This window comes from Prinia subflava, chromosome 5 (assembly GCF_021018805.1).
Source record: "Prinia subflava isolate CZ2003 ecotype Zambia chromosome 5, Cam_Psub_1.2, whole genome shotgun sequence".
Lineage (NCBI taxonomy): Eukaryota > Metazoa > Chordata > Aves > Passeriformes > Cisticolidae > Prinia > Prinia subflava.
In genome coordinates this window covers 27,219,013-27,244,691 of record NC_086251.1, presented here as the reverse complement: position 1 = coordinate 27,244,691, position 25,679 = coordinate 27,219,013, and the positions used below count along the sequence as shown (strand labels likewise).

Here is a 25,679-nt window from a genome sequence, read left to right as displayed (position 1 = left end):
TCATTAATTTCTGGCTTTTTTCCTTGAATTGTTTTCGGTAAATGAAAATCTTAAAGTACTTCTTTTCATTGCCAGACCAAAGAGCGCATGGAACAGTTTAAGTTGGAAGATCGAGTGCTCTGTTTACACAGTAGATGGCGGATCCTTTATGCAGGTCTTGCAAATGGCACTGTGGTTACTTTCAACATAAAGGTTAGTTTATTTAAATATTGGCACCAGAAAGCCTGTTGTGGTGCTGTTTCTTTTGTCTGTGTTTCTTTCCATTCTTTATCTACAGTAGTAGATGTATTTGTAATGAATGCATTTTGATGTAAATGGTCACTTGTTGGCCCCTTTTGGTTGTTTATTTTGTCTATGCATGAAGCTGTCCTATCTACCTCTCTCTTTGTTTACCTTCCTTTTAGGTGATGTATTGTTATGTTTTTCCTTAAGGTTCCTCCTGGTCTACATAACATAAGAGATTTTTTCTTTGGTTTGGAAACCTAGTTGTTAACAGGCAGTCCTTACCACTGCTATTCTGTGTGTTACTGAACTGAAATCAGATGCACAAGCACAACACGAAAAGGACTCAATGGTATAGTCAGTGTCATAGCAGAATTTTGACTCTTAAATACGATTTCTTTCTTCCTCCACCAGAATAATAAACAGGTTGATACCTTTGAATGCCATGGCCCTAGAGCAGTGAGCTGTTTAGCCACTGCTCAGGAAGGAGCACGCAAGTTGTTGGTAGTGGGCTCCTATGACTGCACCATCAGCGTGCGAGATGCGCGGAACGGGCTGCTTCTCAGAACCCTGGAAGGTCACAGCAAGACTATTCTCTGCATGAAGGCAAGTGTCTCTGAAAATACATTTTGGACAGAGGATGCTTAAAATGATGAGCAGATTGTGATAGGAAATAGAGGTGTTCTCTATTTTAAACTATAAAAACTGAGCCATTTGGTAGGGAAATTGTCTCTGTTTGCCTGCCATATCTCATGTGCCCAGCTGCCACATCTATATCTGTGTTTTGAACACTTCATGAATAGTGATTCCATCACTTCCTTGGGCAGCCCGTTCCAACGTCTGACCATCCTTTCAGTGAGGAAACTTCCTAATACCCATTCTAAACTTGCCCTTTAGCAACTTGAGGCTGTTTTGTCGTGTCTTGTCACTTGTTAGGGGTCAGGAGCGTGATTTTTCTTACATGAGCAGCATATAAGTATGCAGCATGTCCAAAATTTTGAGGAAATATTGGGCCTTACTGTGCATATGCAGACTAGCATTCTGCATTCACTTTGCTTGGTCCCTGATTTACTGCTGAGCTGCCAGTAAGAATAACCCTTAGGCAGGATGAGTTAGCCTGTTGGACTGCAAGTTAACAGCTTCTTACATCAGTTGTGAAATGTTAAAAATCATTGTAATGCATCTTCTAGCTCTTATGTGAAGAATTCAGTGCATGCTTTTTCCTTCCTATTCTTGATTGATTTTAAGGCTCTCAAAATTAGGAAATATTACAGTACAACTTTGAACAATGTCTTATTATTTTGCTTGCCCGTTTCCGTATCTGTTACAAAATATAAAACTTTTTTTTTGTAAGGTTGTGAATGATCTGGTGTTCAGTGGCTCCAGCGATCAGTCTGTCCATGCCCACAACATTCATGTAAGTCTCATAGAAATGATGGAATGACTTTTGCTACTAAGGCACTGAATTTATACTATAAAGTCAGTATTTCCAGAACATTTGACTAACTTGTGGGGCAAATTGCTTCCAGAAAAAGAAGTCTCGTGATTTTGTGAATGTGACTGTGCACTATAGGTAACTCTGGAGGCACAAAGAGGCTACATAATCCTGCTGACTCTTTTCACGTGATTGGCAATGCCTTTTTATCTGGACATCTTGCTTTTGCAAGTATAACTACAAACATGCTGATAGTATGGAAGAAGTTCAGAGAAAAGCCATGTGAGATACTCTGGTGGTGAAAAAGTTTCTTTATTACTGGAAGAACATGAGGAATGCCGTCTTCCAAGCTAGATAGTTCAAAAGCATCATGAATGCTTTGTCTCTACCATTCTCTCCCCTCTTTTACACCATCTTCCCTTAGTCCTAGCAGAAGCATTCATGTAGCTATGCAATAAGTTAGATTAAGAAACTTATCAGAGGGAAACTTTAGTTGACATTAAAAGAGTATAATTCTGTGTGTTTAGCTGAATTTGCTAACTGATCCTTGTGGTTACATAAATACTGTTAATACTAATAGCATGGTACTAGTTTCAGGATGGATGGGAATATGTAACTAAGGATGGTAACAGAATCAATCAGGGTGGAAAGACCTGAGATCATGGAGTCCAACCTGTGATGAAACACCACCATATCAGCTAGACCATAGCATTGTCAGCATCCAATCTTTCCCTAAACACTTCCAGGGACAGTGACTCCAACACCTCCCAGGGCAGCCTGTTCCAAAATCTAATCACTCTTTCTGTGAAGAATTTCTTCCTAATGTCCGACCTCCCCAGGCGCAGCTTGAGGCCATTTCCTGTTGTCCTGTTGCTGGTTGCATGGGAGAAGGGGCTGACCCCTCTCTGGCCACACACTCCTTTCAGGGAGTTGAAGAGAGTGATAAAGTCCCCCTGAGCCTCCTCCTCTCCAGGTTAAACAACCCCAGCTCCTTCAGCTGCTTCTCATTACACTTGTGCTCCAGACCCTTCACCAGCTTCTTTCCCTTCTTTGGACTCACTCCAGCACCTCAGTGTCCTTTCTGAGCTGAGGGGCCCAAAACTGGATACAGCACTTGAGATGTGGCCTCATCAGTGCCAAGTACAGGGGAAGAATCACTTCCCTGGTCCTGCTGATCACTCTGTTCCTGGCACAGACCATGATACCATTGGCTTTTTGGCCACCTGGGCACACACTAGTGGTTCATGTTCAGAAGCAGGAGAAGAAAGAGAACTTTACACAGACCCATGCATTTCTAGTGTACTGGAATGGCTCTATGTTAGGATGGGCAAACAAAAGGATAAGTAGTATTTGATCATAATCTCTAAGTGCCTTCACAGGGGATGGAAGTCTAATAATTCCATTTTTGAGTATTGAGCATTAAAGCTGCTACCAGATATGGGTTAGGTAAAACTATTTTATTCTTTTGTTTAAGTAAAACCAAACCAAACACCTATTTGCCTTGGTTTTTCTTGATGCAGACTGGAGAGCTGGTGCGGATCTATAAGGGCCATAACCATGCAGTAACAGTTGTGAACATTCTTGGGAAAGTCATGGTGACAGCATGTCTGGATAAATTTGTTCGTGTTTATGAACTACAGGTAAGAAAATAGGTGGATACTAATGACATTTATCTAATAAGTGTTAATTAGTGATTTTGAAGTGAAATAGAAGTCATGTTTGTACTTTTCTGGTCTCTAGGACATCCCTCTTTTTCCTGTCACTCAGTATATATAGTTGTCTCCCCAGTCAAAATACATGGGTTTTAAAGAATATAACCTAAACTATTTTTATTAGAACCTGGGTTATTCCAAGACAATTACAGCTCAGAAAAGTGAGAAAATTTTAGTTTTTTCTGCTGAGAGAATAAGTGTTTTTTTGGGCAAAAAGACTCCCAGAAGCAAAAGTGAACTTTCAAGGTGTCTGTGAAGTTTGGAATCTACCATGGCAGTATACTTGCTATGAAGGAAACCACTCTTAGAAGTTTTATCCTTTACATGTCTGTAAAAAATGTCTCTTAAAAAATGTCATGCTATTAAATGTCTGTGTTTTTGTTTCTTTCCAGTCACATGACCGCTTGCAAGTCTATGGAGGCCACACAGATATGATCATGTGTATGACCATCCATAAGAGCATGGTAACTCCCTTCTTTTTGCTGTTCTTTAAGAGAAGGTTGTAAATGCCACAGGTACAGATAAGACAGTTTAATTTCTTCAGATAAAGAAATCAGCCTGCTGTTTGGCTGCATTTCTAAGTTGTTCTCAGTCAAAAAATCAAATGGCTGTAAAAGCTTTATACTTATGTAATATTATTGTCTGCGGAAAATCATTGTTCAGCTTAGTGTAGCCTTAAAACAATAGTTCTTTTTGTAGTTATGATTACAGTGAAGACACTAGAAATAGTAAAATACTTCCACTTTTTCAAGTGTCAATCCTGTTTAACTTTTACTCAAGGGAATCACTCAGGTGCTGGAGAAAAACTTTACCCACAGCCAAACCTTTAGCAACCTTTGATAGAACATAAACAAAGGTGTGCAATTGATTCAGGTGTACAGATTTCTTCATGCCTCTGCCCTGAAAGATAAATTTCAGAAGCTCTTCTGGATAAATATGCCTTAAAATAGTTTTTAAATGCACTTATTTGTCTGCATGTCTAGGAATTTGTTTGCAAAGTTCCTGTGAGGCTGTAAATGAAAGGTGTAGTTGTGATCTATAATAATAGAAAAGTTAAGTCCAAAGGAACAGATCACCTACTAATTGGAATACATTCTGCCCAAGCATCACATCTTATGTGAGTCCAACGTGAGGCTTGAACTGTGCCAGCAGTGGTCTGTTTTGGGCATTCTCAAAGAAGGGTTCAGATGAGAGGTTTAGTGATAAGTGCAAGGATCTGCATCAGTCTCTCTGAAATCCTGATGTTCTTCCACACCCTTCCTCTCCATCCTATTTCTGAACTGTTGCACACACTACACAAGCAATTATTCATTTGTAGGGTTTTGTGAATTATGGATGCAAATACTAAAAGAATTTGATTATATCTTTTTTTTAAATGTAGAAGCATGCTGATGTTTCATTGTTTTTACCTACACTGATATCTCCTTCAAAATTTACTTTGTCTTTTTATTTTATTCTCAGCTTGTTTATCCATAAATGTTTCTTTTACAGATCTACACTGGATGCTATGATGGCAGTGTCAGAGCTGTGAGGCTTAATCTGATGCAAAATTATCGATGCTGGGTAATTAGCAAGTTGTTTTTAGCCCTCGTTATTGAATTTTCTGGGGATGGTCTCTAGTCACTTAGTCTTGAGTAGCTTGACCTTTGATTTTTCATAATTTGTTGTTTTTAAATGTGTATGGACTTTTAAAGTATATATCACTTAGGTGTCTATCACTAGTTTCAATTTTGTTGTCTATCAGAAACATTGGCTGAGTGACATAGCAAAGTGATTTACTGTGCTAAATAATTTTAATTAATTTCCAAATGACTTTGTCACAGGTAAGCTTAAATCTTGTAAAAGCTTAATTCCTCTCTTCCTCCTGCCATTCCTGCTGATGGCCTGGGCTTGGCTAAAGGCAGGAAAAGTTTCTGGAGAGCTGTAATGAAAGTAATAGAGACCATGGAAAATGGAAATTGAATACAATAAAAAAACTTACAGGAGTTGACAGGCATGCTTACAGTCGTGGAAGAATATTGTGAAATTGCAGGAAGAAAAGCATGAGCAAAAATTGTATTTCCCAGCTTATTCCGGTGTGTTGTTTTTTCTCCCAGTGGCATGGATGTTCACTGATCTTTGGAGTTGTGGACCATCTGAAACAACACCTGCTAACTGACCACACCAATCCAAATTTTCAGACCCTGAAATGTCGTTGGAAGAACTGTGATGCTTTCTTTACTTCCAGGAAAGGTTCCAAGCAGGTATGTGGTTGAAATAACATGGTTGTAGTTGATAAAATAAGTGCTTTATATCACCACCATTGTGGGACTTGATCCTATTTCTCTTAAAAAGGGTTAGATTTTTCTAGCCTTGGCAGGCTTAACTGCACGTGGTTGCAGTCATCCAAGGCTACAGTCATAACAGGCTTCAGTTCAGCCTGTGGCATATGAACAGTGCTGCTATGATACTTTAACATATGGTCAGTTTAAAACCTTCTGATCCTAAAATATTACATGGAAATGGTAGAATTCTTAAAATATTAAAGAAAATCTACTCAAGATATTAGGAAGTTTTTGAAGGAAAAATATCTTTATAAGATGCACAAACATCTGCCTTGAAAACAGGTTTTTATCCTTTTAATTTTTATCCATTGTATCTCTTTCATTGTTTATTTTTGGCATGAGATTGCTGTTAGCAAAACCAATCTTTAAATAAGTAGTGCATAAACTTCTGGATGAAAGCTAGCACAGAAGGGGGAAAAAATGAGGAAGGCATAAGAGTTGGAGTAAGTGATGTGGAAAGAATTGGGGGATGGGTGTAAGGAGGGCTGTTACCCATAGACTGGTAAAATCTACATTTTAGTCCTCAGCAGTATAAACTGCCTTCTTTTCAATGCTTTCCAAAATATGGGAAGGATGGAGGTTTCTTCAGGAATTAGCCAACAGTAGAATCATTAATTTCTCTTTAAGTGCTGGCTTTGGATATGACGTGTTTATTTAATTTGCTCTGCTAATCAAAAAGGAAAATGTTTTTTATTTGCCTTTAATGATGTGATATGTGAAACACTTTATATATATGATTTAATAGCTTGACAATAATAGTATTAATCTTTTTAGAAGCTTTAAGCCAAACAGGTGTATATTATGTAGAACGTCACTTTCACTGAGGCTTCTAGAATCTCCTGAAAAGTTTTTTGTGGGTTTTTTTGTGATGATCATAATGATTTTTTTTAATTGACTTCTCTGGTTCTTTTCTAGGATGCTGTAGGACACATTGAAAGACATGCTGAGGATGACAGCAAGATTGACTCATGAAGCTTTTCACCTCCCACATTGGGAAGTAATTTTGTATGTCAGAATTATTCCAAATAACATCCGTTTCTTACTCCAGTCTTTCCTCTTTCTTTTCCCACTTGGAATCCAAAAACTGAGTGGGGCTGAAATACTTTGCTACGGAGACTGCAGGCTGTGTTGCACTCTGTAGAAATAAGGCTGGTAATTAAGACTTAGCCCAAGTTCTTGCAAGTTTTTAATTCCTTGGTGGACAAGAATATTCCTTCCTCTTGTCTGCCTTGTTTTTTTGTTGTCTTTTTTCAGGTGGTTTTATTTGTTTTTTTAAGAAGCTTAGTCCTTGGGAAGTCCAAAGGGGTCTTGAAAACTTAGACTACAATAGGTACTGCTGTTTGCAAACTCAGCTTGAAGCCTATTAGGTGTCTAAGAAATGTCAAGTTTTATTGTAGCCAATTTTTAGCTGATTTTAATAAAATTCTGCAAACCAGAATATCACAAATTCTAACAATTTAACCTGAATATCCAGTGTACATTTTTACTTTCTTCATAAAAATAAAAGTTATTTTATGGAGACTGGAATAAATTAATTTTTTAATGTTAATTGTAACTTATTTTTTATTCCTTATGTAAAAATTGCTGTAACTGGCACAATATATCTACAGTGATAGATACCATACCTTTTGCGGTATTTTGTTTATTTTGAGGAAAGTGGTTCTTGAGAGAGATGCCAGTAGCAGCAAAACAGCCAGAACAGTGGCTCTACCCATGTGCTTTGCAATCTTAGTCTTTTTCAGTATAGGTCCTAATGTATGGGAAAGAAGTAAGTGGTGTTTGCTTTTCTTTAAGCAACGTAACCACCACTGCTGTCTTAATAAAACACCATAATTGGAATTGCCAATTTTATGGAATCGCAGTGACTGAGCTTTGCAGTCCCATGTCCTCACAGTATAGCAAACCAAGAGAAATGCAAAGGCACTGTGTGTCTGAGTACATCTGCTTTGATAATGTTTTGTTTCTGTTGTGAATTGCCTTAATTGGCTTGGGCTATATGAAGTTCACAGAAACTCAGCTGGAAAGAATGGAGCAGGATTTTAAAGTCTAAAGTTCTCAAGCAGAAGCTGAGGATATGAAATGCATATCACATGTAAAAGTCTTATTTCTCCTAATGTACAGAAAGTACCACAGAGAGGCCAGTGCAGAAGGGAAGACTGTTTGAACTTGTCAGGGTTTGTCCCCTTAAGCGGGATCACTTCACCTTGTGAAGTTCAGTGAAATACTCTTCTGGCACTTGCCACCCCCTCTCCCCTAATGACACTAACTTAGCAAAGAACCCTCTTAACATTGAGACTAATCTAGCAGGGAGCTTTGTGTTCACCTTTGCCTAACTTGCTGCTCAGGATAAAATAAGCAGAGGTTTCCTAAGCTGTAAGAGAAGGTGAAGGCAGTGAACTGAGCTGCTTATACACCAATCCAGCGCTTTTCGATAAAACCTGAGTGGACTGTTTGTACCGGGTATCTTTTTCACAACCATTTTCAGACTCGTCAACCATAGACCAAATAAGTTTTATAGCCTCATTCTCTGACTGTGAATAAGCCTTTTTAGGCCAAAAAAGTGAATGATTCAGGAAAGCCCATGGATGTTCCACTGCCATCAAATCAAGGAACTTCAGGGCCTTCTCTGGAGCACACTGGTTTTGTATTATCTTAGAAGACAAGCAGAATTGCTCTGACACTGATGAATATTTTTTGTGAGAGAGGAGTAAAATATGAGTGAGATGCAGTAGCATCCTACTTTAAAGACATGGGACTCTCTGAGGTTCCAGTGCTTTTGTGGTGATTGATTTTGTTTGTTTACTTTTTATTAAGCTGTTTGTGGATAGCAAAAAGCCCCAGTATGTGGCTCAGACCTCAGGCTGTTCTGAGGGTGGTTTTGTTTTGGTTTTTGGGGGATGTGTGTTTGTGGTTTTGATGTTGGGATTTTTTAATCTTTCTTTCTGTGGGCTGTGGGTGAAGCAATTCAATAAAGAATCAAGTTTGGGGAACTCTTTAAGCAGTGTAGATGTTTTATGATGGAGGGTGTAATGCTCTAAAGCCTGCGAGCATTTGTTTGGTTTTTCAAGACATAAAAGCAGAGGACTGCATAATGCTTAAACCATTTCCAAAGGTGTTGATATTCTGGAGTTCTTCTGGGAGTTTTTTGAACCATGATAAGGGAGCATGTGCGTGTGGCATAAATAGGGCAGGAGTCCTAAGCTGTCCTTCATGGACTGTGCTGCAAGTGAAGGTGTGGAGGTGTGTCCCGAGGACAAGCCTGTGGGGCAGTAGTGGCATTCTGAAAAACCTGTGTGAGAGTAGATTTTGTTACTTCTCCCTTGTGATTCTTTTCATTCTTTCAGCTGTTTTCAGGAACATTGAAAGATCTTTCTCTGTAGATGTTGCAACAAACACAGTTATTACACTTTATTTCCATTCCCATTTGCTGGTTGGGTTTATCTTTTCTAGTTGGTAGAAGTGGTCTTTCTTTTTGTGTGGTCAATGATATTTCCTTAGCTGTCTTGAAAACAACCCTTCTGAAAAATCTGGGCTACTGAAGTCCAGTTTTAGTAGTGGTGTCTTTTGCTATTTTGTAGGTCATTTCAGATACATTGTAAGAATCCTAAAATGGGTAAGAGGTGGGAAAATAGCAGAGCTGCATGAGTGAAAAGTTTTGTTTCATAAATCAGAAACAATTTTTAAAAATCCTCAGGGGTTCAGAGGAAGATGCTGCACTGTTTCATCATGAGGAAATCTTAAAAGGATTTGCTATAAAATTGTGCAGCTGTGGAAATTCACGGACTTCTCTGGAGTTCTGTGGAGAGGTTTCCTATTTGTTCACCTGGAATTTGGTGCAGATTTCACAAGTGGCCATTTACTTCTTCTGGAGGCAGTTGCAGAAGAGAGATGCCAAACTAATGTTTGTTTGTTGGTATTCATTAATAAGATCCTCTCTGGTCTTGTAACTTAGGGTTTTGACTCCTGATACACTTCTAGTTGAAGAATGTAATAACTTTGGGAAAGTGGGCTGTTTGTGATATTTAACACTTATTATTTGCATGAAAAGCAGTACTGCACATCTGAAGCCAGTTTCAGGACTGTTTATTTTTGGTTTTGTTTTTTTTTATGCAAGTAAAAAGTTGTGAGTGGAAGAGTGAGTAGAGTGAGGATTTATTTTGTAGTTAGCTGTGAATTTTTTATTAATCAAATGTTGAAAAACAAGTTCTGGACTTGCTGTATGGCTGACTACATATGGCAGACCTTTAGGGACCTTTTGGGCTTGGTCTATGTTAGTTTTGCCTTTCTCCTTCAAATTTCAGAGAAAAATAACAGCTATTTGGCAGTGCAAAACACTCTGGCCTAACATTGCTGCTCCTGTACGTGGAAGGGGATGGAGGGAAAACTTCTGCATCTCTTGGTACAAAGATGCATTAAATATCCAAGCTTCTGCTTACCTTGTGTCACTTGTGTGTGAATTACAGACTTTAAGCATATTATCAGGACATAAATTAGATTCTGCAAAATAACAGGAACTTGGCTGTGTGGTGTGTTTGAAGTTGTGCAGTTTTTAATGCATATTTTCAAACAGTACAGTCATGCTGGATCAAGGTAAATGATAACTGCAAATTTGCAATAAATGACAGGGGAAAAGTTTTTGTTGGGAAAATACTTTTCCCTTAAGTTGAATTAAAAACACAGGTACAGGTGAATCTTGGTTTTCAGGCTGGTATTGTACTATAATTCAGGCAGTCTAAGTTGTCCAGAGTTGCAGAATATGTGAGGAAGGATAAGGAAATGATTTCAACTACTGTTCATAAAATAATTAATCCTCAAAGAGCAAACTGTGTACGTATATATTCTGTTATATGCACCTGCCAGCTTCTCAGATTTCATTTTGCTGTAATGTTAAACAGTCTTTTTTAAAGAATGGAAGTGAAATAAAACAACTTGATTGAATATTTAATAATTTAAACTGTGTAGAACATGTGCACAGATGGATCGTGGTTTTTTTCTCTCACTTTGGTACAAAGGTGTGAGTGTAATAATGAAACTTTACATGGTAAAAGAAGAAATGAAAGAAAAATAAAGTTCTTTATATTGTTATAGTTTGTCTGCTTCTTCTTTGTTTTAAATAGAATGATTCTTTCACACGATTTGGTAGAACTTGACTTTGTTTTGGATTTTTTTCCTGTTCTGTGAGTACTGGATAAAATCAGACAGGCCATTGGCAGGAATGTTACAGGTGTGCAGGAATCTCAGATCTTTTGGCAGAGAGATAAAACTGTCCACCCAACTGATGCCTCCAAGCTGATGTGCTGCCTATCTTGCTTCATGGCCCATTGCAAGGGAAGTTCTCTAAAGCTCTAGAGCTTATTGGTAGTTCACTCACCACAAGTGTAAGGACCAGTTTTGAATTGCCAATTAAAAATCCTGATTTTGATTTTTGACTGATAGATTTTTTTTTTCTATGAACATCCCAACTAAGAGCATCTCTGCCATACTTGTATGGAAAATAATAGCTCAGTGGAGGTAAGGCTTGGCTATAAAACAGCTCTCCAAGTGTTCCAGTCATCTTAAAAATTATTTGGGTTAAAAGACCATTTGAATTTGAATAACTTTTCTTTAGATAAATTGTAGGATTTTCTTTCTCTTACAGAGTAAGTTACAAGACAACACAAAGAACTTTGTAGTCGAAAGGTTTTCTGCTTCTTAGTGACCTTGCAGTTAAAGGTACTACTCACTGGAATAACTTTGAGTGGGTGCTACAATTTGTTTTTAAAATTTTGTTTTACATGAGTGTATTGCTTTGCTACTTTTTGCCACTTTGCAAACTGCTACTTTTTGCCACTAGGGAACTAAGTAAAATGTTCTCCTGGCAAAGTCTGGTCTTCCTTCCCTGTCTTGGTTTTTGTTCCATTTTTTATGCTGTATGTGTGAAAACCTGTCATCTTTTAAGCTGGAAGCAAGGGAACCTCTCAAGTGCCTTTTTAAAAATGTATTCAAGGAGTAAACTGGCAAATATCTGATATACTAAGCTAATTTCACTCTTGCCATAAACTCCAAAAGCAGCTGCATATTCAGGAGGATGGTGGAAGAGTGCTCAATATTTCATCTTCATCTGTTCTTTCAGAATAAAACCAAAAAGCCTAGGCCAAAATCAATTTGATTTTATTTTTGGTTCCATTAAACTAATTGTACTTGCCCATTGGAATAATATTCCCAAAGTAGTCATGCTGACATAGTACCTGTTTCTGCTATAAGTCACCTCTTGGTAGTGTTGGGGAAATAGGACCCAGGGTAGGGAAAATATACGTGTGTAGATACATAAATTTGTATGTATAAGAGGTTTTCTGCCTTGAATGGCAAATAAGTTTCTCAATGTTATAGGGAATGCAGTTACAATGAAAAACACTTACAATGTCCACATTTGTAATTAGGATGGGTACTAAAAGTGAGAGCCCTAAAACTGCTCAGTTTAGCCCTACTAAAACAGATTGTTCAGTTCTGATATTTCTGCTGAGGCATTAGATCAAGTTGTACTCTGGTATTGCAATCTGTCATGCCCTACTTTCCCATTTCCACATAGCAGAGCTCCAACGTGCACAGCCAAATCTGTATTTGAGTCATTGGGTTGCATAATATTAATGTAATTAGCAAATCTCATGTGAACTACTCAGTAAACATTACAAAGAAATGAAAGGATAATACCAAGAGCAGGACAAAGAGTTAATGACCAGTTACAAGGTGGCAGTAAACACCTCTGACTTTCACAGTTAGTTACAGTCCTCGTTTCACCTGAGTTGAGGGAAGACCTTTCCAGTTGTTAGCAGAAGCAGAACAATTATGTATTCTCCATGTCTTCACCATGCAGAGAAAGCTTAATTCAGTCATCAATAAATTAATCCTTGTTGTCCAAAGGAAAAATGTCAGGATGCTATAAAAGTAGTTACAAAATACATGCACTATCTTGTCCAGTAGAGTATGGTTGTCTCTTTTTCCCAGGGCTTCTTCCCATGTGCTGTTCATCTTGGGGAGCGAATGACGTAGGAAGTGCTCCTGTTTGCTCCTGGGATGGATGGTGGTAGCTCCTTGGAGGTCTTCAGTGTGTTCTTGATGAAGGTGGCCGCTGGCTCCAGTGTTACGCATACAGCGTGAGCTGCAGCCACTGAAAGAAGAGTTAAAGGATGGAAGAGCTGTTGGCACCCTCCCACAAATTGTATGAAGATACCATCATCTCTAGCTGGAAGGCAGCTGCTTGCTGTCACTTAGCATGAGGTAGAGTGGCAGTGGGGAATTTTCTTGAGTCTCTTGCTCCTATTTCTCCTTCCCTTGCAAAAACTGAAGGGTATTTTCAACAGTCTCTTTAACACAGGACATGCTTTGAAGTTGAAACTTGCTAATTCTTAAAAAGATTAAAAGGTGAAGAACTATTCTAAGCCCCGTTATCATTTAATACCATATCACTGTGTTTGAACTAAATTGCCTCATAAAAATAATCTCAAAAGTTTTTTGATGGACTTTAAAGATGATATCAGGAGGCTGCAGCTGTGCCTTTCAGCACCAACTGGAGTTCTTACAGAGCAGCTGTTGCTGGCAGATCATGGATATTTTCTGTGTAAAATTGGTAGCTAAATTTTAGGAAGTTTTGGGGTTTCTTACCAATTGGGTGACAATTTCAGATGAACTCTATTCATAGAGTTTTCCCTTGAAAACATGTACAATGATTAATAAAATTTAGTATTGAGACATTATGTTAGACATACTCTCATAAAGCAGTTTACCTCTAGGACATTGAGCTTAATGATGCCGTCTCCATCTTTGTCAAAGGCGTGGAATGCCCCTAAAGCAAGGAAACAAAAATACGGGGAGTAGATTAGGTTACTGTGTGAGTAAAGATGATTCCCAGACAGGAAATCAAATAGTGCTCCCATTGTGAAATGCCAACTTGTGCAGGTCTTTACTTGTGGGGTCAGCAAGTGTTTCTGCTGCATTTTTCCTTAGTTCATTCAAGGAGAAACACAGTAGTTTTTGTGTTTGTATGAGGCATCTTGTCATCCTAGATTCCCTAAGCACGTCTCTTAAATAATTGATACCCTACCTAGGCAGTGGAGCTGTGAACAACCTTTGCTGTGAGTGTGCTGGGGCTGTGAGCAGTCTGGCCCGGTGCAAGGTGTCCCTGCCGCAGCAGGGGTTGGCACCGGGTCACCCCCAGGTCCTTCCCACCCCAAGCCGCCCCGCGGCCCCAGGGCTGTGCGGGGGCAGGAGGCGGGGCGGGGCCGTGGAGCGGGGCCGGCACTCACGGAACATGGCGTCCAGGCGCACGAAGCAGCAGATGAAGCTGTCGAAGTCGATGTTCATGTTCTTGTCGGCGTAGCGCATGGTGATGATGTCGTAGAGCTGGTTGTTCAGCCGGAACCCTGCGGAGAGGCAAGAACGGGGCGGAGCTGGGCCTCGGGCCGGGAAAGCGCTGCTCCGTGAGGGGTTTGCCCACAGGCGCTCCCCTGGCCCAGCCGAGGCGCAGGCTGGAAAGTCCTGCTGCAAATGCTAAACGAAATGAAGTAAAGCTAGAAGGAGCTTCACTGCGTCCAGCTGCCTTCCTAAACCAGAAGCAACGTTTTGGAGTTATGATTTGAGAGGGCCCTTGACACGTAAGTTGCCTCAGGCTGTAAGTGTGAAGAGCTGCAGCCCCAGAGGGCCTTGATGGCTCAGCTGGGCCTGCTGAGAGCAAATCAGCTAAAACTGGGGACAGACGTGCAGGAGGAAGTTGCTATAAAAACATCATTAAACAGTGATCAGAAAATAGACAAGGAGGCAACTTCTTGGTGTGGTAGGACGGAACTTTGGCACTGAATGCTGCAGCCTGTGCCTGTTCCTTGAAAGGGTCTGTCACAGTTCGGGTACAGCTGTTTGTTGGCTAAATGCAAGGTCATGCACAGCTTCTGTGCTGTAAGACTGAAATGTTCTTAGTTCTGAAGTCAGGGCAGGAGATATTTAAATATTTTCTCTTTTTACATTGACAACTCCCCTGGTGAGAAGAGAAACCCAGGAAATAAAAATCACCCATATTTCTACCACAGCAGGAGTCCAAATTCAGGTGTAGTTTTGTCTGTGGCAAAGGATTACAGGATCACCAAGGTTTTGTAAAGTACAAGGTAGCCATTTGTTTCTGTTCCTTGATGTGCCAAAACACTACTGAAAACAAAGTGTCACTGAAATCATCCCATCTAGGTTTATAGTGATACTACAGATTTTGTGATCAAAGAGGTCATCCCACACCCTTAGAGACCTGGTAAACATATTTGTGTGGGGAGGCTTGCTCTTCAGAGGATGAAGCACACTGGTGTGTCTGAGACAATTAAGAAAAGTCCAAAGTCACTCTTTTCAGAACGAATTTCATTAAATGCAAGTTTTGCAAAAACACTTTCTTCTTGTTGTGCAGGTAGAAGAGATGGAACCCACAGTGGGTCAGTACAGAAGAAACATTGACATGACTCAAGGAATGTTCACACAATCACAAACTTGGACAAGGGCCATGGACCCACTCCATCCTGGTTTTAGTGCCTGTGCACTTAGGTTGAAGGTTTTCCACTGTTCTTTGTTTGTTACTTACACAAATATATAGAACTCACAGCTTAAATGAAAGTAAATGTCTTCAGCACCCCCTAGTCTCCCTGAATAGCAGGACCCTGAGTAGGACATCCTTAAGGCAGCAAAGCATCACTAATTGCATTAAAGAGGAGCTGAAGAGATCTATTTGGCTGGCAAGACATACAAAGCTTGCCATTTGGATATTTGGGAAGCTCTATCGGGGGGGAAAAAAATTATAATTTCTCTAGGATCAGTCCTTAAAAGGCAGCACTGTGGTTGGTGATGTCACCCTGTGATGCACCAAACCAAAAAAGGGTTTTTAGCTGTTGGACACTGCACCGGGGAAAGTACCTGCGTCATTGACCGCATTGCGCATCTCATAGCTGTTAATGGTTCCTGAATGATCCGTGTCGTAGCGCTTGAAAATCTTCTGCAAAAAGAAAAAACCACAGAAAACAGTAGTAAAAACTTGTGCTTCTCTTGAATGCACCCACGGAGTGGATATGAGATGTGTGCCTCGGGCAGCTGGAGGCTTTGCCACGTGCCTTATATTGCCAGTGCTGGGTAGTCTGGGTTGTTAGCACAGAGTTCCTCTCAGCTGCAAAGTAAAATAATTTAGATCTAATCTCTGGGAAGGAAAAAAGCTCTCCCCTTGAGAGTCTCCTTGTTTGACTTGAGTTTATGCTGGTAATCTTCCCTCTTGATTGTGCTAATTAAGCTATTATTGAGGCCTGATTCTAGTTGCCATCATTCTCCTCATTCAATTTGTATGCCTCTGTGCTATTTGCATGGAAGAAGGCGGTTCGCTTGAGAGATTCAGGCTATTTGCTTAAGCAAAGTAGGATGAGGAGAGAGACTGCTTTTCATTTTTGAAGCTAATTAATAATTATTTCTTAGCCTTTCTTTTTGATGGCGTGTATGTGGAGAGTTCTGGTTTTCCTGTAGGACACTTGTACTGCAGAAGCTGTGAAGAACAGTGAAGATATCAGCAATACCTGCCAGCTTTTAATCTTGTCCCAGAGATGTCGAAATTCATCAAAGTTTATCTTCCCTGAGCCATCTGTCTGTGGTGCAAACATTCAGGTAAAAAACACACAATATTTTTGGGATAAAATTAATTAAGTCTGCTACTGGTGAAGGGATGAATGTGAAACTGGGTTGGGGATCTCCTTAGCATTAAGAGTTGACTCAGCTGTGCAGTAAAATATTTGCAAACATTTTGGTTATTGTGCACAGCGTACTGCTTCAGGAGAGTGAAGTACTACTTGTACTTTGTGTAGAAGCAAACTTCCGGTACAGGACACAGCTTTGCCTCTGGAACTATTCTAAAAGTGCATGAGTAGGATATTTTAGTGGGCTTTTCTGAAATACCTCTAAATGGGAAGCTCACCCAATGCTTTTTAAGAAAAGTGAGCTTTATTCTGGAGTGAATATCTTTTTACCTTGCTTAAAATGAATTGAGAAATAAGCAATATGTTGACTAAAGCTCTTTTCAAAAATGCATTTAGGCTCCAACTGTTATGGCTGTGGGTTGTAGTTACACTTTTGTTCTGCTTATGTTTGAATGCACTTACATTCTCTCAATACTGTCTTATGTCAAACTGGAAAACTAAGGGTGCCTGTGGCAGAGGTAACCATGTGGCACCTTATAGTGGATCTACTGCACTCGTTCCAGACAAATTCTGCCTGCATTGCAAGATGAGCACACAGTAGAATATGTGATACATTATAAACTTAAAGAGATAAATATACTAAGTTTATTGGCAAGAACTATAGTTATATTGAGTTTGTTTTAAATATAATAATCAAAAAATCATTCTTTAGTACATAATATGGCCAGTCTCTGATACCTAAAGAAGAGTGTCATACTGACTGATTTATTCTGCAGCTTTTTTTTGGGGATATTTTTCTCTGCCAATTATGCCAATGTTAAGATGCCTGGAATTAAGATGTACCAAACCAGGAGTGCTTTTTTATCTGACTACAGACTCCAATTTGCTGTTTTGTTACTAAGCTGTGCATGTGTTGTTGTGTGGTGGTGACAAATAGTGAAGTCCAGTGGTTTCAAGCACTCCCTTTTCCCTGGAAAAGGATACATCCATTAAAGCAATCATGCTGCGGCAGGATTCCAGTTCAAACCCTTCTGACCTTAGGTCCTTGTCTGAAACAAATGATCCCAGGTGAATACAAGCCATGCAAATCAGCAAGTGATTTCACTCTCAAGTGTAACTCTAATCAAAGTAAAAGCCAAACCTGCTTCCTTCATCCAGTAAAGAAATGAGTGGTAGAGAAATCTGAAAAGATTCTCAGTAATGTTATTGTCTGTGAATTAGATATTACTATTCTTGACTTGTTATATATAATAAAAAACTCTGGAAAACTCTAAACTAACTCCTAGGTTACTAAACAAGTCCAGGATCTGTAGGTTAAAGTTTGCTAAACAGGGAGAGAGGTCTGCCTCTCCACTAGAATTTTTTTTAAAGGGCATTTGCAGACTGCAAGAGTTGCATTATTGTCCCGTGTGGTAATTCCAGTGAATGCATCTGCTCATTTCTAGTTTATCAGTACTAACAACCTGTAGAGATCATCTCTGCGAAAAGTTCACTTGTTAAAGTCTTGGATACAATGCCCATGGAGATGTAACTAGGAAATTTCTGAGTTTGAAAACACCAACAATTTTTAGAGTGCAACTCAGGGTAGGGAGCTATGCTCTGTCACAGATTTCTTTCCCCAGGGTTAGTAAAAACATGCTCAAACTCACGTTTTTTTACGACATTATTGAGAACATTCCTAAGTTCCTCAGCATTGATCTCCATGTCCTGAAGGAAATGTGGTGAGAATATAATTGGTTACAATGGTCTTTATGAAACACAGTTTTATGGATGGATGTGCTAAAAGTCTGAAGTCTTTGGTCACTTTTCAATAAAGCATATACATATTTCAAAACAGAGGGCATTCCACTTCATGTAAACATCTCTTTCTTGAGGCTGCAGTACAAGGTAAATTTGAAGTTACCATATAATGGTACTCATTAAATTACAACTAGAAGAATGACTGATAAGTTCAAGCCATAAGTCAAATAGCAAAATCAGAAAACTCCTCTATCCTATTTGCAGCCACTTGATTTATGCAGTTCTTTGATCTGTTTTTATCTTTAACTTCCCTTGTTAAGCACATGCCAGAGGGCATTGCATTTTTAACTTGTTTATACTTGCTGTGCAATACAGCATCTTGTAGGAGAGAGAGATGAAAACGGCTGATTTTAAATAAGACTCCCTCAGACATAGTGGGAATAGCTTATACGTACATATGAGGATAGCTGTATACTTAATGGGGCTTTTATTTGATTTTACTTATCTCAAAAGTGCAAAGAGAATTTGATGGGAGGAAATGCAAAGGAAATTTTAATATTCAGTGTTTGGAATCCATGGCTTAGTTGATTTAGGAGCTGTTGTGGCCAGGCTGCTCTGATGGCAGAGACAGGGATCGACTGCATACTCACATCCCCTGCAATCTGTCGGAAAATATTCCTGAACTGTTTTTGCTCTTCACTCTCCTCATGAGCTTTTGTTGAAGAACGCTGAAAAGAGACAAGCAAAGAAGAGATACATCCTGAGCCCAGTGGAGAAGGGAAAGGGCCTGGATGCCTCACTTGCCCTTGTGTGAGGGATCATCTTAGTGAAACTGGAGACCTTTGGAGGAATGAGTTGTCCTCCCACTCCTTTCCTCATGCTTTTGTTAATTCTGTTCCTTAAAACTGCCAAGTATTTAATTTTATTTATTCCTAGCATTGCTCTCTTTTCTATTTGAAGGAGCCTAAATAATTACTTCCACTGGCAGTTTTCTTCTAATTTTTTGTTCCAAAATATCGCAAAAGAGAAGTTTAGAGCACAAGAGGCATATCAGAGAATCAAAGAATCATTTTGGTTGGAAGGGACCTTAAAATTTTCTCGTTCAAGCCCACCTGCCATGGGCAGGGACACAATATCTGCCTCACAGCTGCCCTGTAGGCTATAAATCGCCATGTGAGAACTCTTTATGAAGTGGGGAGGCCCTTGCTGAAGACAACTAGCATATGAGACAGAGGGAAACAAGGAACATGAAGCTTTCTTGGACACATGGAAAGTGCAACCCCAAACTCTGAAGCTGATACTGAAAAGGGAAATGAAAATTATAGGTAACAAAGTGAATTTCTTGGCTTAGTTCTTGTTTTTCTTTGTCTAAATGCAGAGGAAAGTTTAGGTTGGTTCCCACTTTGCCATCTGCATGCTGTGGCAGTCATGCAGCAGAGCAGCACTCTCCCTGTACGCAGATGCTCCAGCCATGCCCCCAGATGCCAGAAGCCTGGATGTGAGATCTGGCTGTTAGGTATGTTGTCTCACCCACCTGCAGGCAGAAACTCTGAACTTGCTACTCTGGTTTCCTCCTCTCTGGTAGTGAGGGAAAAGAGGGGGGGTACTGGAGCTCCTGGGTTTACCTGTCCTTTGTCCTCTGGCCAACAGGGACTAGGATAGAGGTGTGTAGTTTGTAACAGGAGAGGCTGAGGTCATTGCCAGGAGCTTCTGCAGCCCCTTAGATGCAGTTTGTGCATGTGCCCTCTGTAAAGTGGTACTACCTCAGGGGTCTGAGAGGGAATGAGTTGAATGTGGGAAAGGAATCTCTCATAACTAGGATTCTTGTATGAGAGAGCAACCAGGAGATGTTTTCAAGCAACTAAATCCTCCTGCAGAGTTGTTAAATAACTGAAGGGACAGTCTCTCTGTGCTCATGCCCATTAGATCCACATAAACCAGCTGTGACTCATGTTAGGATTTGATGAGAAGCTGTTAAGTATCTCAGGACACCTCTTTACCCCATTCCTGTGCTCTCCCCGGCCACTCTTTTGTGCTAGCCAGATCAAGCCCTATTTCCCCCTCTGCCACTTGCTGCAGAAACCTTTTTCTCATCTGCTTGGGCTTTTTCACCATCTTTGCCACCATTCTCATCTCCTGTCAGCTCCTTATTGCTGTTCGCTCTGTCAGAAACGAAGATGATAGGCTAGAAGAAGAAGAGAGAAAAAGAGAAATGGAAGTTTACACGAGAAATAGTGGAAAGGAAAATACTTGATCACAAGCATTCCGTGGAAAGTGCATGCAGCAACAACTCCTGCTCTTGAAAGTGTGACAAGAGAAGCCATTTCTTAAAATGAAAGAAAAGAAAGGATAAAAAAAAAGGTGGAAAAATTTCTACAGTTACTGCTCTTCTCATGCTAAAAAAAGCTACAAAAGTATTTTTGTACAATAGGACATTTTTTGGATTCTAGATTTGCTTGTCAGAAAGATCATGTAATTGGACATGTTTGGTTTGTTGTTGTTTTTGTTTGGGGTTTCTTTGTTGGTTTTAATTTTGTTTTGGTGTTTTAGTTGGGTTTTTTGTTTGTTTTTGTGGGGATTTTGCTGTTTTTAAGCAAAGTAAGCCTCCCAGATTGTCACCACTTAAACTGATGAGCTTGCCCCTCAATGAAGGACAGTAGCACTGAAAACAAAATGTGAATCCTACACAGAAAACCAGTTATTTGTCTAGGAGCTTGTTAGTTATGTTCTTTCTCTGTATTGATTCTTGAAGCACTCAGCTGTAAGCAGCCATGTGCCATTGTTCTGGTTTGGTGTATTTAAACAAGGAAAAAACTGCTACAGGACGTGAATGTATTACTCTGGAGTATTAATTACAATCAGCCTATCTTGGGATTAAAATATCTGATTAAATTTTCAAGTCCAAAATGTGTTGTGTAGAATCAAAAATAGAATCCTGGACTTCGGTGAGCAGAAACTTCAGGAAAGGGGAGTTTGTTACACTAGGGAGTGGAAAAGCAAGTGTGAGGGCAGATGTCTGGAGAAGGGGTGCATTTCACTAGCAAGGGGTGTCAGATTGCCTGTGAAGGAGGCAGGAAGGAAGAACAGTTTGAGCAGCCCAGAGGACTGAGCTGATAAAGCTGAATAGTTTGTTACCCTTTCACCACCCCTTCAAGTCAGAGGGCTATATGATGCTAATGCTATTTCATTAGAATCTGATGTAGGAAGATAAAATCTTTGCTGCATGCAAATGGCCTCGTATCCAGCATCCTTCATTAACTAGGTCAGTTTCCAGACACAGAGAAAATTATAATACCAAGGAACTCTGCCTCTGCTCATGCACTGCACATGCTCTTTGCCTTGCTGGCACTTGGCACATTGCACAGGTTCTTACCTTGCCCTTTTTCTTCTGTGTGAAGAGACAAAATTAAAAAGTACTTGATCAGATTATGCAGAGCTGATGGAAAACTTTTATTTTTTTTAATTTTTCCCTTTATTGTGTTTATGTTTTCCAGTTCCTATACTCATACAAATTTTCCCATTTCCTATATTTATACAGCTTTCAAATCACTAAAAAGGAGGGAACATGCACCCACCAAGAAATGGCATACTGAAGGAAACACATTGTAGAAACCATAGCAAAACTGTGTCTCATCTCATCTGGGGCTTTGTCTGCTTGAATAAAATCTCTTTAGCTCTCAGCCTTCCTTTTCCTTTTTCCAGCCTGCCAGTGCAGTGGAGATTGAAATTCTATGCCCATAGATCAATCATACTTGAAGTAATAATTTAATTCCCTCATATCTCGACAGTTATTTTTCACTATGACAGCAAAGAAAAGGGGAACATTTCTGAGCAAGGTTTGATGGAGCTCAATTCTGTGCAACAGCATTTCCTCTGATATTTTTTCCAAGACTAATTATACTGTTAGCTCTAGTATATTCCCACAAAGATGTGTAAAACTCCAAGGGGAAGAGTTAGAACTTGTCATGATGAAATTTTGGAGTGCTATTAGGATCCCTTTTCAGAAAGCAAGTACTTCAAAATAAGGTAGTTTTTTATTTATTGGATGAGATACCAATTTCACAAAGAAAGTATCTCATGACACGGAGCTAGACCTCCCTTGGTAAATGGATAATCTCCATTGATGGAGGCAAAGACAATGTTTAGCATCCAACTTCTTTATGCCAGGACCACTTTTCAAATCTGCAGAAGCATTTTGGTCTGAATCAAGTTCAAAAAGTAGTGTATATAAAGAAAAGTCAACAGAAGAATTTCCATGAGACTTAGTGATAAACATGCTATCTGTATACATTTGCATGTATCTGCAAATGATTTCCTGTAGGCTTCCCTAGGTATCATGTTCCTCTTCTCTCTACCCCTATACACAAAAGAGGACCCAGACAGTACTTACCGATGGACGCTCTGCCTCGATCATGTTTTCAACCTCCCTAAGTAGAAAGCAGAAAATAAATAAATCAGGAAAGTCACTGTTCCCAAAGTTGCTTGTTTCTTTAGGTGGTTTTTAAGCAGCCACTTGAACTTTCTAAGCAGCCAGTGGTGTGGGCTGCCTTCAAGCATTACAGCTGTAGGCTCCAAGAGTAGCTTTTTCCCGGTTTGACCTGAACATCGTAAGTACCATTTCCAGGACAGCTGCTGCCTGGCTTACTCCTGTAAAGAGCCTAGATAGCAGTGAACTGCAAGTAAAACAGAAGTTCTGTGGCCTTAGTAAATGGCTAATAGTTTGTTTGCAAGCAGGAAGCTTCTCCTAAGACAATTCTAAGCAGGTTCTTGTTAGTGTAAAAAGTAAGCTTGGGGAAATGAGTTTGCAGCTTGGAGTTTCTAATGAGGTTAAGAAAACAAAAAGCAGGGTGTAGCAAACTGGTAACATGATGTTAGCAGAGTAGCAAGGCCACTCCATCTATGTGGCCAGACAAATGTCTCTGCAACTTACTCTGAAAGACTTCTTTTCTCTGAGAAGACCCTGAGGATGAATTCTCCCTCCTGGTGGGGGTCATATGTCGATGGAATGATGACATACTCACTGGGAGGTAACCGGAAGCGCTCAGAGATTTCTCGCATGTTTATGTAGGTCTTACTTCTAGCTTTGGAGGCATTGTAGAGGAAAAAATCCTTCTGCAAGTGGTGCTTAGTACCATGCATCTGCAGAACAAATGAGCCAATTTGTCTTCAAGGAAGTCTTGACCCCTGCCCAGGTGTGTTGCCATGCAGGCAGTGCATGGACAGAAAACACAGGAAGCAGCAGCTTAGCAAGCACAGAGCTGAGTGGTGGTAGCTGGTGGCAGGTATGGAGTTTGTCACCTTTAAGTTGCTACTGACTGAGTCTAGTTGGCTTCTGAGGGCTGCTCCAGGGCCCACCAGCAGATTGTGTGCCTGACTTCTGCTTCATAGGCACTTTTATCTGATTCTGTTGCTAGATGCTGGGTTGTGTGTAAGCAAAGCTCAGCCACTTCCCTTGGAGGGTGTATGGCAAGGAATTGTGTTAGCAAACTGCTACATGCAGAGTGCTAAAGTGAAGGTGCTTTCAGTGGAAACATGTCCTTGTCCAGACAAAACATCAGTTCTGTATCTGCTAAACAAATGTGACAAACATAGCATTAGTTCAAATATGAAAATTAAGCCAAGAATTGTGGGCTAAGAATAACTGCAGGCTGCTTTTTGCAGAAATAACCATCTGTAAGATAGATGGCAAAGACAACATTCACACTCTCATCCTCATTGCTATCCAGGTAACAGCCTTCAGGTGATCTTGTTGTCAAAACTTGTGATGCCAATGATTTAGCTACTGTCAGGCTCAGAAAAAAATGTAATCTGTGTACTTTTCATAAGCTTTCTTCAATGTCTGAAAATACCATTAATGTAAGTGATTAAAAAATACCAGAATGTATGTGATTTGTGTTATTTTTAGGAGGAAATGCAAGTGGCTTAGGGTGGTTCTGCATGGAGTGCAGAGGCTAAGCCCTCACAGGCACTGCTTTCTGGATCTCTGACCAACTGTGCAAGTGGTGGCCAGGCCACCACAGAAGAAAAAAGAAGCACCGAGGAAAAGGTCCGAGTGAAAATGAGGTGCGAGTGAGAAGGAACTAAAAATTATTCCCCAAATGTTGCTAATAAACACTCAGAGCAAAAAGGTTAGCAGTTCTACTGCTATTACATCCCTGGGAACAGACTTGACTGGACAGTGTCCTGCTGCCTTACTGCCAGGCACTACAGTAACACTAGCTGTGGGTATACACCAAGATGTCAATCAGGCTCCGCTCTGCGCATACCTCTTTGGGCACCTGAGGGAGAAACAGAGAGAAGAAACAGTCAGAGCTGCAAGGGGAGTCTACATGTTTATAGGTCATACAGAAGGGCATTCACCTAGAGTTCTGGAGACAAAGTAATTAAAATGCTCACAGTCAGATAAGCACCTTTCCTCTTCCTTTCTAGGTTTCTTAGCATCTACATGAAATGAGATAAAATCTGAACCAAATACGTTTGTGCAAGGGACTGAGTAAATTGACTTTTCATCAAGTTAATAGCAGGGACAGAGGTTGATTGCTACGTATGAGTCTTGGATGTCGTTTGATTTTTCAAATTCTTCTGCCAATGAAATGCTTAGTTTGCATGCTTTAGAAAGGACAAAAGGGAGATTGAAATATGGGAAAGAACATGCTAAAATCTGGCATTAGGTTACTATAAAAGCCTAAAAAGTGTTTTACTTAATAGATGGGTAAACCCTGACTATGGTACAAGCACTTAGAAAGAATTTCCTTCCTCTATTCCAGATTTTCTGACTTCCTTGCAAAGCAAAAATTGCAATTGGTGGTAATCAGCCTGAACAATTCAGTGACTCTCTTGGTAAATGCATACTGTCAGGATTTGCAACTACAGTGCAAAGAGCAAAATCTAGAGCTGTTACCTCATAGATGGCAAAGCCAATGGTGTACAGGTTGGCTCCCAGCTTGCGTTCCTTCCTCCTGTTTTTCTGCATCAGTGCAACAAGGAAGCTGCAGATAACCTCTTCATCCTCAGGATCATCATCTTCCTCCAGGAGCTTCAAGCGATACTGGGGATTGGTCCAAAATGTATCTGTGAAATCCCACCAGCAACCCAAAGAAAACACGTAAAGCTTCAGTCTTCTAATGATGTTCATGATCAAAGAGAACTTTTAAGTTCTCTGCCTATGACTCCTGAGAGAAAGTTTAAATTGGGCTAAGACATATATGGGTTTTTTAACATAATATGGCTGTTATTTAGTTCTAACAACTGCATAGCTAATGAAGATATATGGAGAACTGTCATCTGATAAACTTCTGAAGTCCCTAAACCTATCCCTAATCCACAACAGTGAATTTCCCAAGTGAAATCTAACTGTTAGAATGAAAATTATCTCTTTTACTTGGGGCACTGTGAAGTATTTGAACAATGATTTCTCTTTGCCAGGGATGCCTTTTGGGCTTATGATGTTCTGTTACATCACAGTGACAGAAGATTTCCAGCTACCCATCTGATGCCTTGTCCACTGAGGAAGCGAGGCTTTTCCTATGGCTGAGCACCACCCAGGCTGTGGTATGACAGCCTT

General features: G+C 40.0%; 2 protein-coding genes and 1 long non-coding RNA gene across 8 annotated transcripts in view; 2 read left to right on the top strand and 1 right to left on the bottom strand.

The window, feature by feature from the left end:
* Positions 1–10,778, top strand: part of ZNF106 (zinc finger protein 106) — a 39,386-nt gene extending 28,608 nt beyond the window's left edge. For all 4 annotated transcript variants that reach the window (XM_063398599.1, XM_063398600.1, XM_063398601.1 and 1 more), the window contains exons 15-22: positions 76–192; positions 637–828; positions 1,577–1,639; positions 3,178–3,297; positions 3,762–3,833; positions 4,861–4,932; positions 5,466–5,612; positions 6,609–10,778. In XM_063398599.1, the coding sequence (XP_063254669.1) occupies positions 76–192; positions 637–828; positions 1,577–1,639; positions 3,178–3,297; positions 3,762–3,833; positions 4,861–4,932; positions 5,466–5,612; positions 6,609–6,665 (840 nt within the window). In that variant the 3' untranslated portion in view covers positions 6,666–10,778. The remainder of the gene's footprint in view (positions 1–75; positions 193–636; positions 829–1,576; positions 1,640–3,177; positions 3,298–3,761; positions 3,834–4,860; positions 4,933–5,465; positions 5,613–6,608) is intronic.
* The window catches only part of CAPN3 (calpain 3), a 28,886-nt gene continuing 12,982 nt past the window's right edge, over positions 9,776–25,679 (bottom strand). Inside the window, exons 11-24 of the mRNA XM_063398614.1 lie at positions 25,017–25,186; positions 24,382–24,393; positions 23,046–23,254; positions 22,506–22,542; positions 21,489–21,503; positions 20,199–20,300; positions 18,766–18,843; positions 18,025–18,082; positions 17,360–17,424; positions 16,259–16,327; positions 15,615–15,693; positions 13,976–14,092; positions 13,457–13,515; positions 9,776–12,840 (exon numbers count right to left, since the gene is read on the bottom strand). Coding sequence (XP_063254684.1) covers positions 12,814–12,840; positions 13,457–13,515; positions 13,976–14,092; positions 15,615–15,693; positions 16,259–16,327; positions 17,360–17,424; positions 18,025–18,082; positions 18,766–18,843; positions 20,199–20,300; positions 21,489–21,503; positions 22,506–22,542; positions 23,046–23,254; positions 24,382–24,393; positions 25,017–25,186 — 1,097 coding nt within the window. The 3' untranslated portion in view covers positions 9,776–12,813. The remainder of the gene's footprint in view (positions 12,841–13,456; positions 13,516–13,975; positions 14,093–15,614; positions 15,694–16,258; positions 16,328–17,359; positions 17,425–18,024; positions 18,083–18,765; positions 18,844–20,198; positions 20,301–21,488; positions 21,504–22,505; positions 22,543–23,045; positions 23,255–24,381; positions 24,394–25,016; positions 25,187–25,679) is intronic.
* The window catches only part of LOC134551248 (uncharacterized), a 45,377-nt gene continuing 33,789 nt past the window's right edge, over positions 14,092–25,679 (top strand). Inside the window, exons 1-4 of one of the 3 annotated variants that reach the window (XR_010080544.1) lie at positions 14,092–14,323; positions 15,115–15,255; positions 16,209–16,346; positions 19,494–19,631. This is a non-coding gene — a long non-coding RNA (uncharacterized LOC134551248). The remainder of the gene's footprint in view (positions 14,324–15,114; positions 15,256–16,208; positions 16,347–19,493; positions 19,632–25,679) is intronic. The other 2 variants (XR_010080543.1, XR_010080542.1) reach the window with 2 other exon arrangements.